We start from the raw sequence: 17,343 nt of genomic DNA on the forward strand, positions 1-17,343 counted from the left end.
TTTTTAAAGACTTTTAAGACATTTTTAAAAGATGATTTACAAACAGGATTTTTCAATTTGGATTCTAATAGACTTAATGGATTTATAAAAAAGATTTTTAAAATTTCAAAAGATTTTATGGATTTTTAATATTCAAAAGAACTCTCGATTTTTGATAAAAATAAAAAAGAAGTGAATGAGAACAAAAATTTTTTATTTTTTTTTACAAAAAATAATTAAGGTTTGAAGCAAAATCCTACAATTTTTTTATGATAGTATTTCACTAATATTTTAATAACAAAATTGATTATAATATTTGATGATAATAGTAATTCACCAAATTTTTTAATATATATTTTTACTACTTTTTAAAAAAATATTGTATCTTGTAGCAATCCTCCATCTTCTTCTTGTTCATGATATTATTTTGGAATAATGAAGAAAAAAAAAATTATGAAGACTATACGATAGAACATAAACACAACATGTACAACAATTTTTTATAAAGAAAATGATTTTGATAACCTGAGTATACAACACAACAATTTTTATGAAGAAAATTTCATACACGATCAACATAAACACCTGGGCATATACAATGAGATACAGGAAAAAAAGTCTTTTGGGATTATAAAAAAGTCTCGAAGGTTTTGGTGAATTTGTTTGCATTCATATTTTGTAACTAAAAAGTCTTACAAAATCCATTTCATACATAAATTCATCAAAATCTGTGTATTTTTGGATACTAAGGGACAATTTATAATTCATTAAAAATCTTAATTGAATACTAACAGATTTTATTACTTTAAAAAAAAATCTTGTTTACCTTAATTAAATACCACATAATTCATTTATATTTTATAAAAGTATTGATTCAACATCACAAGAATTTTCCTTTAAAATCTCAATTCAATATACCCCTAAGTTTTTGGAACAATTCTTATAAGAACTTGAAAAGTTTTTTTCCTACCCTAACAATTATACTTTCACCCCTACAAACAATTTATTTTTCCAATTTTACCCTTTTTATCATTTGACTTCACCCCTACAAATTTTTTTCAGCGCATGAATGTTTTTCAATTATGAAAACTTTAAACCGGAATACTTAAGAAAAAAATCCGGAATGTAATATTCCAAACCAAACGTAGATAGCTACTGGAAAACTCTTGTGAAAGAATTCCGAAAGGTTCAGCATTGTTAAACACCGACATTTGTGCAGAGTTCCCTCAATTCATATCAACATCAACCCTAATTAATAATCCCAATTCTCTTATTTCAATTTTTCTTTTTTCATGGCTGGCTACAATCACTCGAGTCGCTTCCACCTGTCCTTCTCTCTTCGCCTCGACGCAATTCCGCATAACCTCCATTTCCAACGCCTCTTCTCTTCAAAGGATTCGTTGAAGAGAATTGTTCCAGTGGACATAGATTGATTGTTGCTGCTAGTCCTCCAAGTGAGATGTTGTCGTTACTACTCATCCAAAATTGATTAGAAAAAATGTAATAAATCAATTGAGTAAAATTAAAATTACCTGATGAGCAAGCATTGATGCATGTGCTATGCTTCCAGAGTTTGGCTTTTTTGGGTTTGGTATTTACGGTGTTGTTAATTTGTTATGGTGGAGAGGGAGTAGGAATGAAGTGGAGATCAGAGAGAGGGAGCAGGCTTCTCTGCAACTTTGCACTTGAAATCCAAATTGCAAACCTTCCGGAATTCTTCAACAAAGTTCTCCGGTAACTATCTCTATTCGGTTTGCATACATACCGGATCTGTTTTTCTATGTATTCCGGTATGAAATTTTGAATTAAAAAAAAAAATTATAAGGTCAAGTCAAATGATAAAAAGGGTAAAATTGGAAAAATAAATTGTTTGTAGGGGTGAAAGTATAATTGTTGGGGTAGGAAAAAAAATTTCCTAAGAACTTTTATCGCCTTATACTGGGCTGGTTTTTGAAGAAAAACGGATTGGGCTTTTAAACCGGGTTGGGTTATTTCATAACCCGAAATTTCTTTTAACCGTAAAAAACGCACTCTCACCTCCTTCAACCTTCACCTTCGTTTTTACTTTTTTTTTTTCCCTTAAATCTTCAACTCTCTGTTTTTGTGACTCTTAGGCTATGTTTGGATTGATGGTACATAACGGAATGGAGCGGAATGGAATAAGATGGAATGGAGCGGAGCGGGATGGAATGGAGCATAAAATGTATTCCATTGTTTGGACATTTTGTATTCCATCCCATACACCCCAAATTGGAGGGGAAGAAAAATAAGAGAAAATGATGGAATGGGATGGAATCCATACCATCACATACCACTCCATTCCATTCATTTTTAAAGAATCCAAACAATGGAACTTCACTTCATACCACCACATACCACTCCATTCCATCTCATACCACCAATCCAATATCAGATGTTAGACACTACCCTTCCATTATATATATATTTTTTTTTTTATAATTATGGTTTATTTTTATGATGTGGTTGTCTAATTTTCTTTTTTCTTTTTTCCGGCATAAAAATAATAATAATAGCCATAGTACGCTTCTCACAAAGTTTCTCAAGGTTTAAGTCTGATGTATATGATATTGATAAATTTGACGTCGGCACCAAAAATGCTATTCTCGAAGCTTCTTTAAGTGTTGCCTCTCTTATAAGTCGAACTGGTATATATATACTTTTCTTTTATTTGTGATTCCATTGAAAAGCAATTACTTTTTATTTATGGTTTTTCGTTACTGTCCTTGTCAAAGTTTTGTACTTGTTTCCAGGTGACAAACTGGTATATATTGGCTCTGGGACTATCATAGAGTGTGAGGCCTGTGATGAAAGTTTCGTTGCTACTATCTTAACCTCTGCAACTCTCCTGCAAGGTCCTGCTGGTCAATCTTCTATACCTCCTAATCTCGAGGTCAGCAATGCTGCTTAATTTGTCTTTTCTTCCCCTCATGTCTTTACAATCTTATTGCTTTTCTAGTTGTGTCGATGCACATTTTTTTTTTTTGTTCATTCTTTCTTTTCTAATTAAGATGTAGCATGTAGTAAGTAATTATAGATAATCAAATACGGAAATGGTCTTCTATAGTCCAATCAGAGTTGAAATTCTACATCAGTGTATAAGGACAGTAGTCACCTTTATTATGTAAGCTTGTTTTTGGTTTTGTCTATCAAGGTTAAGCCAAATCTCTGGTTATTGGTTTTGTCTATTGAATAAAGGTGTGACAGCTCCCAGAAGCAATGGTAGCATAAAAGTATAGAGGTCTCTATCTGATCAAGGGGCTACTATTGCCACTTCCGGATGTACCTGGCCTAATCGACTAGATAGATTGCATGCACCATTCAGTATTATAAACAAGATCTGAATGCTCCATTCCATGATTAGTGTTCCGAAGTTTAAATAGCTCAATAGACAATTAGGCATTGGACTTTGAGAGAAAAATAATATTACTTAAAGAAAAAATATTTGATACGTAGAGAGGGTTCAATATTGTCATACACATTTATATATATGGTGGTATCAGTTCGATTCCTAACATGTAAATGCTTTTTAAACATATTTAAGAAAATTTATGAATGAATTATTATAGTATATTCTATATAACTCTAATATATTTAGAAATTTAGTATATATTATATAAATTAGGTAATATTCGGCGGAAAACGGGCCGGGGATGGGGCGGGGAGACATTTTATCCCGGACTCAGCCCGCTCCCCGCATTTTTTTATGAAATTGTCCCGTTCCTCGGTCCGTACCCGAAAAAAATCCCCGAATCCCCACCCCGTTCGGTGCACGGATTGGGATCGGGCGGGCCGGAGTCTATGCCCATCTCTACATGTGATGTGTTTATTATATATATGTTTGTATAGCTGATAACTTAATTAGCTATTTGCCCCATTATGCAGTAACAAATTATCCGCAAATTCAGTTTAAATTATTATAACTGTATTTTTTATATTACTAATGGCAGAATTTAAAAGGAAAATTCTGTGATCTTCTAGTTTCAAAAGTAACACATTGTTATTCTTTTTAACATAAAATTAATGCATTTTTTGATAAAAAATAAACATGCGGGACATCAAAACAACGTTAAAAACTGTGTTTGTCCATTTAAGAACTAAAGAATGTCTATTTACTATATAATAGAAAAATTTCAAATATTAAATTTTTTTAGTTGGTATAAGCATTCTATTTTCTAAATCAAAACCATTCAGACCAAACCAAAACCAAATCTATGTTTTTTTATTACAATTTTGGTCCGGGAAAGACCGCACATGTACGATATATATATTCCAATTACAGGGTGCCACCCAACACAGGCTTGATAAATATTTTTTTTAGCTCTGCACCGCAAGCGAAACAACAACTCCAGTGGGGGAACCTACTCGCTGGATGTGCTGAAGGGGAATCAAACTCTTGACCTTGTGCAACACAGACAAGGTTAATACCAACTGAGCCAGAGCTCATTTGTCAAATCCATATTATTTAATATGGATTTTATTTAATTTTGGTTCATAAACCAAATCAATTCCTTATTTTTGCATTCAAAACCAAACCAATCACATATTTTGCCACCACAATCCACATTCAAATAGTTTGTATTGCATTAACTATGTCAACTCTATTGTTTTTATAAAAAAACCAAGTTCTTTTCTTTTGGTACATGTAATACTGCATAGTTTAAAATGATTATGTTATTGCAGATTGATGTATATTTATCCAGCGGTAAATTATACCAGGGGCAAGTTTTGACTTATGATTTTCATTACAACATCGCAACTATCAACATCAAGTCTGATGCGCTTCTTGCAACTGCTAAATTTAGATGTGTTGATGATAGTCTAGCAATAGATTCTAACACATCTGGGCTAGCTGATGTTGATTTGCTGTTGCATGGAGATGAAGAAACAGGTTCAACTCGGTATAATTTGTTTCCTGGTGAACTTCTCATAGCATTAGCGCGTTACAGTCAGGAACCCCATGAGATTATGGCTGCTCCTGGGTTTTTAAGGTGTGCATCATGCTATTAACTGTTTGACTTGAGTGTCTTATTTTGGGATAATTAGTCTCTACACAAAAACATGTTTACTGCCGCATTGTTTTCTAGGGTTTTCTTTCTTATGCAGTTGTGCATGTTTCGTGTTCTGTATGATTCAGTTGTGATCATTTAGGCCATCATTGCAAAGAGCTTTTGTTGACAACGTGCACAGTGAATTGGGTAGGTACCTTTTACATTCCCAGAGACACTCGAATAGGGTGTAGACCGCATGCTTTTGCATTTAGTTCTGCGTAATGATGGTACAACCAAGTCAGTTAGTTGTACCACGTGCATCTTTGACCATCATATTGACATGGGTTTTTGTCAGGGTGCTGTTGGGGGACCCGTTATCAATTGTTATGGAGAAGTCATTGGAGTCAGCTTCTTCATAGGCCCATTCGATGCATTTTTGCCGATAAATATAGCATTGAAGTGTTTGGAGGATCTGAAGGAAAATAGGTGATACTAGAACCTGATTTTCTATGTCATGTGTTTTCTTTAGAATATGGTGTGTTCAACTGTCTCCCGATTGGTTCGGGTATTTTAATATCTTGTTTGCTATCTTTAATGCTATATCATCCCACGGGCAATTTCAATTATGAAGATTTAGATATGTATACGTCAAATGTAAGAAACTTAAAATTGGCCACCAAAACCTTATGAATCTGTCATGTTAGTGGATAAGTAGGCAGTTGATGCTACTCTAAGTACTGTTATTGAAAATCTTCCTTTCCCTCTGTAATAAAATTGGATTTCTGTGTTTAGGAGCCATGCAATAATCTGAAATTGTTGTAGAACTGCCCCAAGTACCATGTAAATATGAACTCATTGAGTTGTCCCTTTTTTTTCCTCCTACGCTACCTTGATCTATATGCAACAGACTTGAAGCCTCAGAAGGCATGCCCAGAAGTACTTACTCACTGAATAGTTCCAAATCGATAAATTTTAAACTAGTCACCAATTGGTTCAAAATCCGATGAATATTGAGTAAATTATTATTTATAAATAACGTTTAAATAGACCTTAAGGACAGTAAATATGATATATATTATAATTAGATACATATGTATAATTGCATAGATTTACTTTAATGTTTAAACTGATTGTTAATTGATATTAGTGATGTACTGATGTATATATGTATGTATATGTACTGATTTTAGTGATTTCAATGTTTTAGTTTATAATTATGGCCAGTGTTCTGACTTTACATGATATATATTGTATTTAATTATTAATATGTGTTGTTATTTTTGTCAACTAGTCTACAATTAGTCACGACTGGTCGACTAGCCGGAGCCATCAACTCGCCTCGACTTATCGACGTGACAACCATGATAGCCGTTATTATAAATTCTAACGAAATAGTGACTTCTTTTAAATATTATTTATTTTCCTTTTAACACGTTGAAGTATCTATGGAACAATCGCTATTAATAGGTTGCTGGGGTTGGAAACGAGTAGGTGCATTACTGTCATTTGTTATGTCTCACAGGCAAGTTCCCCGGCCTTGGCTTGGAGCGTGTGTTGCTAATCTTTACACTTCAAAGTTAGAGAAATTGGATGAACTGACCCGAACATATCCTCATGTAGTCAAGGGAGCTATAGTTGAACAGGTTTGATTATTCTGCATGTCATAGTATAGTGAATATATCATGTTTGATTCTGCAACTATCCGAGATTTAGCATACTCCTGTAATTCTTTTGACCATTATGCGCTAGTGCTCACAAAAAGAGCCATTCTAGTTTAGTTATATTGATGAACCCTTATGCACGTCTTCATTAGGTCTTGCATGGATTAAGGGAAGAAACTTTGGACCTAGATGGGGGGATAGGGCCTATGCAATTGCTGCATGGTCTAGAAACTTCGCTTCATCTGTGGTCGTGCTAATAATGCAGATATAGGCATAGATAGTTTTAAGGGGAATTTGGTTTAATGAACAGTAAGAGGGATTATTCCCAATTTACCTTAAGGCTTATGTTTTCTTATGAGCTACAACAAGCATTCCTATTTCCTTTGTCAATTATGTACGTCCATGGAATCACCAAAGTGTGGAATTCAAACTACTCTTTTTGCTCCCAAGATGCTTGTGTCCTCAAAGTGCGTAAATCATGACTTCAAGGGGCAAGTGCTTACAACACAAATCTACAAGTACAAGATCCTAAATATGTTGTGAAAAAAGTATTCAGAAAATAGATACATTTACTACTAAATTAGGCAAACTAAGGAAATGCAAATAAAATTAGGGGATTATAGATGGTTCAGGAACACTAGTCCAAATCTTCATCTCAGGAAGACTAGTCCAAACTCTAAAGCTTCACAACTTATTTGCAATTCTAGTGACGGAGTATAGTAGACTTCCCGTTACTTAAGGTACATGCTTTAAGGTTTTTCATCAACAATTATATCAGTTTAAAATATAGAAGATTATTACTGTATTTAAAAGAATAGGTTATATGAAAGTTTATATCTTACTCTTCTAGGAAATTTTATTTTAAACATTCTTGAATTTAGAATTATAAGTTGTGTCATAAGTATCTACACAGGTATCAAGAGGCAACTTCAATGTCTTGGCATTAATTTTTATTTTTATTTTTTTTTAACTTTTCTGCTGCAATTTCTTAAGTTGATCTAAAATGTTTCGAGTTCATATAGCTTAACAGTTCCCTCGAACCCTTTTTGCAGATTATGAATGTGAGAACTCGTGCTTGTGTGAAAAGGACAAAGGTAACAAATGCATAACATTACTTGACTCTCTTTGCTTTAGATGCATTGCCTTTTTATTAGATCCACCTAATGCAATCTTGTGGGTATTTTACAGGTTTGCCATTGGACTTTCTGGTCTGTTAGGAAATGGCTTATGGCAAGGGTTTTACTTGAAAAAGTAAGCAAAGTAACTTGTATTTTTTATCTTCTTTCTACTCAGGGATAACTGTTTTACCTTGTGAGTTTTTTAGCACTTCTTTATTTCCTAGTGGTTACTTAGTTGCTGTGAGTTGTCTTTGATGTGTTTGGGTTGGATTTATTCTGTTTGGTTGAATTTTTCAGATTTCATCCACTAGTGTTTCACTTGTAACTTTTCGATGTGTACTTAGTTTTCTTTCCTCTGTTCACATACATAAGGTCAATGAAATGAGAAATTTAAAACCTTTCATCATCTGAGTTTTCTTTGGTAACATGACCCATTTAGTTGAATAGGCATGAACGCTCAGGAAGAAAAAAATTGTTTGTGTTGCAACTACATGCATGCTCAGAATTATAAGTCACTTCTTCCAAAATGACAAATAATTATGATTATTAATGTATGTAGGTTAAGTTGGGATTTTTTTAATTTGGTTTTCTTACAAGTTGGCTTCTCGTTCGAAGTTTCAGTGAGTTTCTTGTGGATCCCAGTATGTAGCTAGGTCTTTTTTCATCATTTAAAAGTGTTTGTAATATAATATGTACCTAGGCAAATGTTCTATGTACACCATTTAAAACTTAGACCGGTTAGACCAAATCTACACCGTTCATTTATTTATAATCTAATGGCTATATTAATTCATGTTAATTAAAATAAAAAATTACTATACATACATATACATACAAATACATATAGTATATTGTTTTGACAGTCAAATGGTCAATCTATATTTCGTATTCAATATATACTGCACGTTATTTTTATATTATACTGCACTTATAAGTGGTATTTTTATATAGTATAGTGCTTATACTGCACTTAGATATGATATAGTAAGTGGTGTTATGTATTTTGTATATAGGTAAAGATAATTTAATAGTTATTATTGCAGTACAACACTAATACATAATTTTCCTTAATCTAAGCCATTCATTAAAAGTAGATCTATGGTTAATAATTGGTCTATGAGGTCTACAGATTAATTAGTCCTACATAGAAAACAACCCTGTAATTGAATGTACCTATGTGATCTAACTTCCATTAATAAATTTTGTTGCTCTGGTGTTAATACAAGTGGCTGGTAACTGAGTACATTTGATGTGACCAAAAAAATGTCCTATAGAGGCTTTGCCTGGTTTTGGAATTCGAGTAATCGAGTCCATGATTATGCAGTGACAATTCAGTCCATATCTTGAAATTCAAGTAGCTTGTTTCTTGTTTTAGCATCACCAAATTATCCGACAAGTTTGCTGTACCGAATTAATGTTGGTGCAAGACATTTTATTTTGTAAAAATATTGCTACCTGAAATTTAGAATCCATATGTTGTTTGTTGAAACATGTTACTTCATTGTGCAGATTAAGAAGAGAAAGAGAATTCAAACAAGAGATACGAAGATGAAGGTACCACCTAAAGATCTTTTTACATAAAATGTAGAATCCATGTTGTTTGTTGAAAAATGTTACTTCATGTGCAGATTAAGAAGAAAAAGAGAATCCAAACAAGAGATAGGAAGATGAAGGTACCATCTAAAGTTCTTTTCACGTTACTTGCGAAAATGGGGAATGGAACAAAGTGGGAAGGGCTTATGAATGAAAAAGATAGATTGTTTACTTCTTTTTTATGTATAAGTGAGAAGTTCTCCTTTCGAGGTCTAGGTGGAGTCCTCTTTTTAAAATCTTTACACCTGAAATTGGGAGTCGGTTGGTAGAGAATGGAGTCTGTCGGAAGTGGTCATACGCTATAATATAAATTGTGAGCACTCCCTGAGTAATTGTTTCGTTCTGTCTGAGTTGATAACATATAGACGAAAAAGTTAATTGCAAGGTTCTTAGACCAAGTGGACAGGTGTATGTGTTGCTTGATTCGTGGTAACATAGATATTGGTAAGCCATGGACTGGATGATATTCTTGGTTTGCATTATGCCGAAGTTATATTTTTGGGGTGAGTGCCTCTGCCTTTTATTCTAGAAATAAGGTTACACTTAAATGGAAAAAGAAAGAGACCTGTTAAAAGGGGTTTATGTTGTGGTTCTTCTACTAACCAGAAGTTCTATTTGAAGAACTAGACTACAGGAGTAAGACTTTGGAAGCCGAATGAAGTATTCAGTATGCTTTTTTGTTAAACTGTTACCCCCAAGCATGGATTTGGAAGATAGTTTGATTTTAAATTTGAGACTCAACAAATTGCTCAATTACAATATCTTAATTGCAAGAAAGTAGACAATCTTTATTAGAGGATTGGAAAGGATGAGTGATAAGTACGAGGATTTAGTAAAATAATTGAACCTTCTTGTTGCAAAATGAATTGTCAGGAATTGTTGGGGAATAATGAAGTGTTTCCCATTTGAGAGGATCTAACTTTAAAATAAAAAACACCATGAGCATAGAGGTCCATTATTAGGGCTCTTAAGAGTTTCATATCTTCTAATCATTTACTAATTAAAAAAGGTTATAATGTAGCGGATTAGTTTGTTTTTTATCAATAAATGTTATTTATCTCAAATTGCAGACTCTATTCATATTCTATTATTTGCTTGATTTCGTGGTTACTCACATAAGTTTTTCAATGTCAAACAGATAATAAAATCTCCTGCCTGTAGTGCTGGTCTATGTTGTGATGATGTTATTACTAGATGTGATGGAAATTCAGTAGGGGGCCCCCTTGAGGTATTGCATCTGCTCCTCCTTGGTTCCGTTGACCTAGCATTTGTCATGCCTTTGTTTGATGAATTTGTGACAAGAACTGAATAATAAGAACGGAGTACACTAGTACAGTATGAATTTTTTGTTGTTGATAAATCTGCCTTTACTGATGTAAGAATTTTACAAGTGAGAGAACTCAAGGTGGTTGAATTAAAGAAACGAAAATCGAGTCTCGGGTGTAGGTATGCAGAGGGCATGTGAGAGAACTCAAGGTGGTTGAAAATGATGCGAGATAAATGGAATTCCTAACTTTTTGGAGAAACTGGTTTAACTTATTAACATGAATTTTGGAGGGGGTGATTGCGGGGAAGTTTTCCCTTTCTAAAACTTTTCTATTATCTGTCCTAATTGACAAATATAGCTCCACTCCATCAACCATTTTTTATGTTGTGAACCATAGAAATCAGTATATTGTAGAACACACTTTTGTACACTTCTGTAAATCAAAATGCAATCGTAACACTCCCTCATCTTACCATAACAGGCAAAGCATCCTTTCATATGGACGTCCTATTGATTCCTTGGTGAAGTTGTTTTTTTACAGAACCAGAATGGTTATATAAGGCTAGCTACCCAGTGAAGGATTTAGTCTGAAAATATCTAAAATACCACAATCTTTCGAATTTGAAAGCTACATTTCAGAAGTGAGAAAAGAAAACAAGAATAGAGTAAATCCTATTGGTTAAAGAGAGAGAGAGAGAGAACTCTAACGGCATAATCTGTGATTTCATGACAGTCGAGAGAATTGCAACTGGAGTTCATCAACTAAATTGATTTGAACTCATCATTTTCTCAACTCTGATTTTCTCTGCTTTTTATCTCCACAAATCATCCGAACAAGAGGGGAAAAGAAAATTTTGATTTAGGGCAAGTCATGTATGATACCATGCTACTCTTTGGTGTTATCGTGAGAGTGGAGCATGATTATGGGGTTAAATATCAAGTGGTCACTGAAGTGAAGGTCATATATCAGTTTGTTCATTGTAGTTATCGGGGTCTCTAATGTACCACTTTAGTAACCAGTAATGACATAAACATTAGTTTGACTGGCTGACCAAACGGAAAACATTTTGATTGTGACGTGTCATAGCTGACTTTCCTGAATGTGATAAAAAAAAATTATATTTGTTGACATGGACATCCAACTAGACTATATAGACAACTTTATATGTGTATGTGTATTAACTCCACAACTGAACCACCTCCTATTCGTGTTAGCAATCCAGCCACACTAAGCAGGAAGTTGAATCATATCACAACACTATCACCCAGGATAGCCAACTTTGTCCCGCTCAAACACCGTAACACAACTCAGTCCCCCGAAACATCCTTCAAGCTGAGCATGTTTTACCTCATTATGTTACACTACATATGTAGAGAGTAATGGGAGTCATGGGTATGTACGGTTCTCAAGTCTTTGGTGGTAGCAGGAGGTTCGAGCCTATCTAAAACATTTGAGAGTATATAAACACTAGCAGTTGGTCTCAGTATTAATTTGAGAGAAAAGTTGTCCGGATAGCAGACCACAGCTTGCAAAAGAAATTATTAAGAGGACAACATTTAGTATAAGTGATGGTATAGTTGTCTTTTTTGTAGCCTATAAATATGGTTGTTTGGTTGTATGCAATAGTCTGTTAGACTATGCGTCTCAAAACTCGTCTAAGGTGTGAGATGCTTATGATAGTATCCTTGTCTGAGATGTGAGACATCTGGGTGTGAAGCACTATCAAAACTAACTTCTACTTCGTGTGACCTCTAATTAATGACATGAAGTTTTCTCTCTATTCCTTTCACAAGCAAAACCTTCCTCATCAATTAAGCTGAGCATGTTTTACCTCATTATGTTACACTACATAATTACATGCCATCACCATACCCTTTGTAGTAGAGTCTGTATATTCATACTAAATGGCAAGTGCCATCAATACTGAACTGCAATAATCGTTGAAAGATATAAAGATGGAGTTAGATGTAACAGAAATGATCTCCGGTTTAAACATATATGGGTGCTATATATGAAGAACGGGGGTGTGGTTTATAGGGTTTTATATTTCATTGTTCCTTATATAAATGGTAAATTATATGTTTTATCTAGTCCGGTGCCACCTAATGTTGGGTCATTGCCTTGTCAAAGAAATTAAGAATACTTGTCAAAGTCAAAAAATTCCCGTCAACTGAACGGTTACAATTAACGTCCATGTCATTACTGGCTACTAAAGTGGTGCGTTTGAGACCCCGATAACAATAATGAATGAATTGATATTTGGCTCTCGGTTTAGTGACCACCTTGATATTTAACCCCATGATTATGTAATAAAATTGATATTCAAATGTCAGGTTTTAGTTTAGTTTCCCCATCTACGAGTTGGCTATTTACTTTAATTGAAAAACTGACTAGAACATAACAGGAAGAGAATCCATTCAAAATGCTTTGTGTGCAATGTAACGCATAATAATTGACATATACCATTTGCTATTAATTTGAAGGAGAGGGAGTTCCGTTACCATTGATGGTGCACTTCTATCTTGTTTTCTTTTTCTTGGTGAGGTGGGGGACTCACCTCGACCTGGAAAACCCAAAATCAGAGGATAGAGGAAACTTACTTCATCTGTTGATATTTAATATTATTGTAAATATATTCTAGAGTATTCTTAGCATAGCATATTCCATAGCATATATTCCTTTGTAATTAATGCTCTTAATATTATATAATAGAATGTTCGTGATGCTCTATGACACACGGTTTTCGCCATATGCCTCTTCTATTTTCTTATTTTCCTTTCAACATCATCTTTCTACTTGCGATGTATGTCTTTGGACTTTCGATCTGACATTTTTGTAAAGTAACATGATAATAATTTGTGATATTTTCAGCTCACTGAAGCATTATGGAACAATGAAGGTAAGCCTGTTGAGCTGATTGTGATAAGGCCAAGAATCGGTCAACTAAAGCTGACTGTGACAGTCGGCACTTGCCCAAAGATGAAGAGGTAAGAATCATAACAGTTTGGTTGAAAATTTTAGGCAAGGGAGAACAAATGCAAAGTTATTCTGAAATCAGGTGTTAAAAAATCATAGTCAAAAGAGAAGTGGGAGTCCTTTTATATGACCTTTTTTTAATGTGCTTGGTATATTCTGAACAAAGTAGCTTTCTGGTCTTCCTTTGTTTGGTTTGTCAAGGGTAGAATATAATTTTTGAAACATTTTCTCAAAGGCATTTGTGCTATAACTTTCCTCCCTATTCTTCATCTTCCTCTTTTCCCTTCAACCATCCATCTTCCCTTTCGTTTTCTTTTTCCTTTTCTCCTTCACTTTTTATATAAGGAACAAAACAAAGCTAATTTGCAATTATTTTCTCCATTGAAGTTTTCTTCTTTTCTTTTTTTCCATTCAAAAAAGTTTGTCCAACCAAACATTAGTTTTGATAAAATAGCAAAGAAGACCCTCTTTATTGTCTCTCCCTGACAAATTTGATAATGGTCCATGTCCATGTTTTTCTCTCTGTTTGCAGGTGGCATATCCCAGGTGTTGAGTTCTTTTGGACATTAGAAGAGCGACTAGCTTTGGAGAGAAAAGGTAAGAGTGTATTTTTATCTGTGTACCGGCTTCGATCATTTTTTGCAAATCACAAAGAGCAGTTTGTATTTTTTTATATTCAGTATCTTATCAACTTATTGATTATCTATTCTGCATTGCTTTCTCCTGCAGGTAAAAGTTGAAATGGGGTAACAAAAGGCCGTTAGATTTTTTACAAGTAGTTTGTTTAAGTCAATTCAAAAGAGAAATGTGTGTAAACACTGAGCAGCATTTTCCATGCTATTGGAGTCCATATGATTTTTATTTATAACGTTATTATGTTTTGTTTGGTTGGGTGTAGTAGTGTTTGAGTGCATTGGGCTCATTCGAGCATGTATTGATGAAGAAGCATGTATGAAACTACAAACTATACTTGATTACATGTGAAACAAAGAACAGTAAATCCAATCTGAATGTAGTTAAGTGTATCAACTATTGTAACTCTTGATCCACCCTCTTGTTGTCTCCAAATCCACTGGTAAAGTTTTTCCTGAAACCAGAAAAACATCATACATTAATAAAATGGCATCAGTGTTTCAACCCAAAACATAAGGGCAAAAACCCACGTTAGACTCTATTAGCATAAAAACAGCCGTAAGTAAGCTAAAACCTCAACTTTCAATCCTATTGAATTAATTTGAGAAGCAGAAGGAAATAAACGGTCTTGTTTAGTTTTTTATACTTAGAGTGAAGAGACTAATGACAATGTGTTAAATTAGAGAAACAGAAAATCAGGATAATCTAATGCAAATTCTTCAAAATATGGAATGATAGTCACTGATGGCATGCTCCATGAAGCCGTAAAGTGAACAACATTTGGGTTAGGACCATTGTACCAATTTCTACTTTACAACATCAAACAAAAATAACTAACGGCTATATAATAGTATATTAACAACCAAATTTCTTCAAATTTTCTAACTCAATATCGTATTTAAGCTTCAAATTTTCTAACTTACAAGTAACACAAAACATCAGGATAAGAACAAAACAACAACCAAACCCCCAAATTAAAACTAACAACAAAACATCAAAAACAGAAGAAGTGAAGAACAGAACATCAGAAATCCTAAATTTAAATCAATTTCAAATAAGACTTAGGGTGAGGTGAACAACAACCAACCCATAAATTAAAAATACTCTAAAATTTGCGTACTCTTTGTGAAGGGGCTTTTCCGAGCAGAGAGAGAGAAAGGTGGCGGTGGTGAACTGGTGGTCGAATCTTTTTCCGTGGGGTGGTGAGGCACTGAGGTGTAGTGGACTGGTGGTTGAAGGCTTCTGAGTTAGTCGCGAGAGCAGAGAAAGAGTCTTTCAAGTTTCAATTTTTATTCACTTTGCCCTATTTCCCTTTTTTTTTTCTTTCTTCCAGCTTTTTCTTTTTTTCCAAATATAAAAAAAACCATTTTGGGCCAAACTCAGGCAAGTGCCCAGAAACACTAGGCCATAAAACCGCCCCCGGTCATGACTGATTTGTGAAAAACATCCGCAAATTTATCTATTGAGAGACCGAGAGTAAAGCAGATGATTGTAGTAAGTTTGTACCTAAATTATCGATTTAGTTATGGTGTGTTTGTTACGCGAGAGTTACATGCGAGAGAGAAGAGCGACTAGCTTTGGAGAGAAAAGGTAAGAGTGTATTTTTATCTGTTTACCGGCTTCGATAAATTTTTGCAAATCACAAAGAGCAGTTTGTATTTTTTTATTTTCAGTATCTTATCAACTTATTGACTATCTATTCTGCATTGCTTTCTCCTGCAGATAAAAGTTGAAATGGGGTAACAACACTACAAATATTAAATGAAACATTAGCAACACACTTAATTGAAAACTAAGACAAACTAAACACATTAAATGAAAACTAATCATGACATGAAAATAAAACATCTAACACATCACATCGGAACATAGTTTGGATCTTTCGGTCCAACCAAACTAGCAAGGATGACTTCAACAGATCTTGCGAGTGTCGCATCTAACTCGATAATGTTTATCGTGTTATGTTGCTCAAAAATTGAAATCATATTTTCAACATCAATTTTGTTTTGAAGCTTCATGTAGGTGAAACTAACGGGTCATTCAGAATCAATTGAAGGCTTTCGATACGTGAGATTTGAGACCGTTCTGTTGTCATTCCGGTTGTCGACAGTACAATTCAGTTGCCCCAGCTGTTGTTTCAGACCATCGAATGTTTCACCATCGTTAATCCGAAACAAATTTGGTCTTCCGTTGTTGTAATAAATTGCTGCAAGGTGAGATCTCATGCGTTGTGTGAATGAAACATCCATTTTTAATGTGTAGTGTGTTGAAGCAAACAACCCACATAAATTTAAGCATGAGGTTCGGTGAAACAACTATTGCGGTAGGTAAGCTTAAATGCAGTAGGTGGGTGTTAATGCAGTAGGTGAGCGTTAACGTCGTAGGTGAGTGTTAACGCGATAGGTGATCATTTTAAATACAAGAAAAGTTACGACTTTTATTAATTTCAACGATGATTTTAAAACATACACTAAATGAAAATCACAACATAAAATCTTAAAATGAAAATTACATAATATATTAAGACACCAACACGCCACGTAGAAATGAAAATACGACAACAATATAAAGTCATAATATGCAATTTTAGCTATTTTGATTTGTGTGGCGTATTTGAAGTAATACATGACTTCGATTTGATGTTTGGGTGAACGAAGATTTATTAAAGTGTTCTTCAATTCAACACAGAACTGCTCGTTTTTACCGCGAAACAAGATAGAAAATGGATGAGATTTTACTAAACTATTAGTAACAAAACGATTTGAAGAATTCATTTTCTAAAACTGTGAATATAACATATATTACCTGAGTATGCATATATGTATTTATATTACAATCCGATTAATTGCAACCACGGAAAAAGTGTCAGTGCAATCTCGACCACAAAGTATGTAAAAACTCTACTTCGGTTCGCATAAACCACAACAAATTTTGTGCACACATTATTTCGGTTTATTAAAACCGAAGCAAACTATGTATAAACCAGAATGTTTGTGATTTGATTTGCAGTACCACCTCGACACAATTGAGTTCCAAACATGTTTTTTGCACATTCATAATATGTTATAACATCATTATATTGACACCAACCATATATTATGTCCAT

The 17,343-nt window shown here is 33.9% G+C and overlaps 1 protein-coding gene across 1 annotated transcript; it reads left to right on the forward strand.

The window, feature by feature from the left end:
* Positions 1-1,048: 1,048 nt before the first annotated feature.
* LOC123896368 lies at positions 1,049-14,653 on the forward strand. Its single transcript, XM_045946764.1, has 16 exons — positions 1,049-1,104; positions 1,622-1,713; positions 2,514-2,645; positions 2,751-2,890; positions 4,681-4,988; positions 5,135-5,195; positions 5,344-5,474; positions 6,511-6,631; positions 7,702-7,743; positions 7,838-7,900; positions 9,277-9,321; positions 9,396-9,440; positions 10,499-10,588; positions 13,500-13,615; positions 14,137-14,201; positions 14,334-14,653. Exons 1-16 carry the CDS (start codon positions 1,049-1,051, stop codon positions 14,342-14,344), a joined length of 1,518 nt encoding a protein of 505 aa, XP_045802720.1. The 3' UTR covers positions 14,345-14,653.
* The last annotated feature ends 2,690 nt before the right edge of the window (positions 14,654-17,343 follow it).

Source organism: Trifolium pratense, linkage group LG7 (genome assembly GCF_020283565.1).
Source record: "Trifolium pratense cultivar HEN17-A07 linkage group LG7, ARS_RC_1.1, whole genome shotgun sequence".
Classification (NCBI taxonomy): Eukaryota; Viridiplantae; Streptophyta; class Magnoliopsida; order Fabales; family Fabaceae; genus Trifolium; species Trifolium pratense.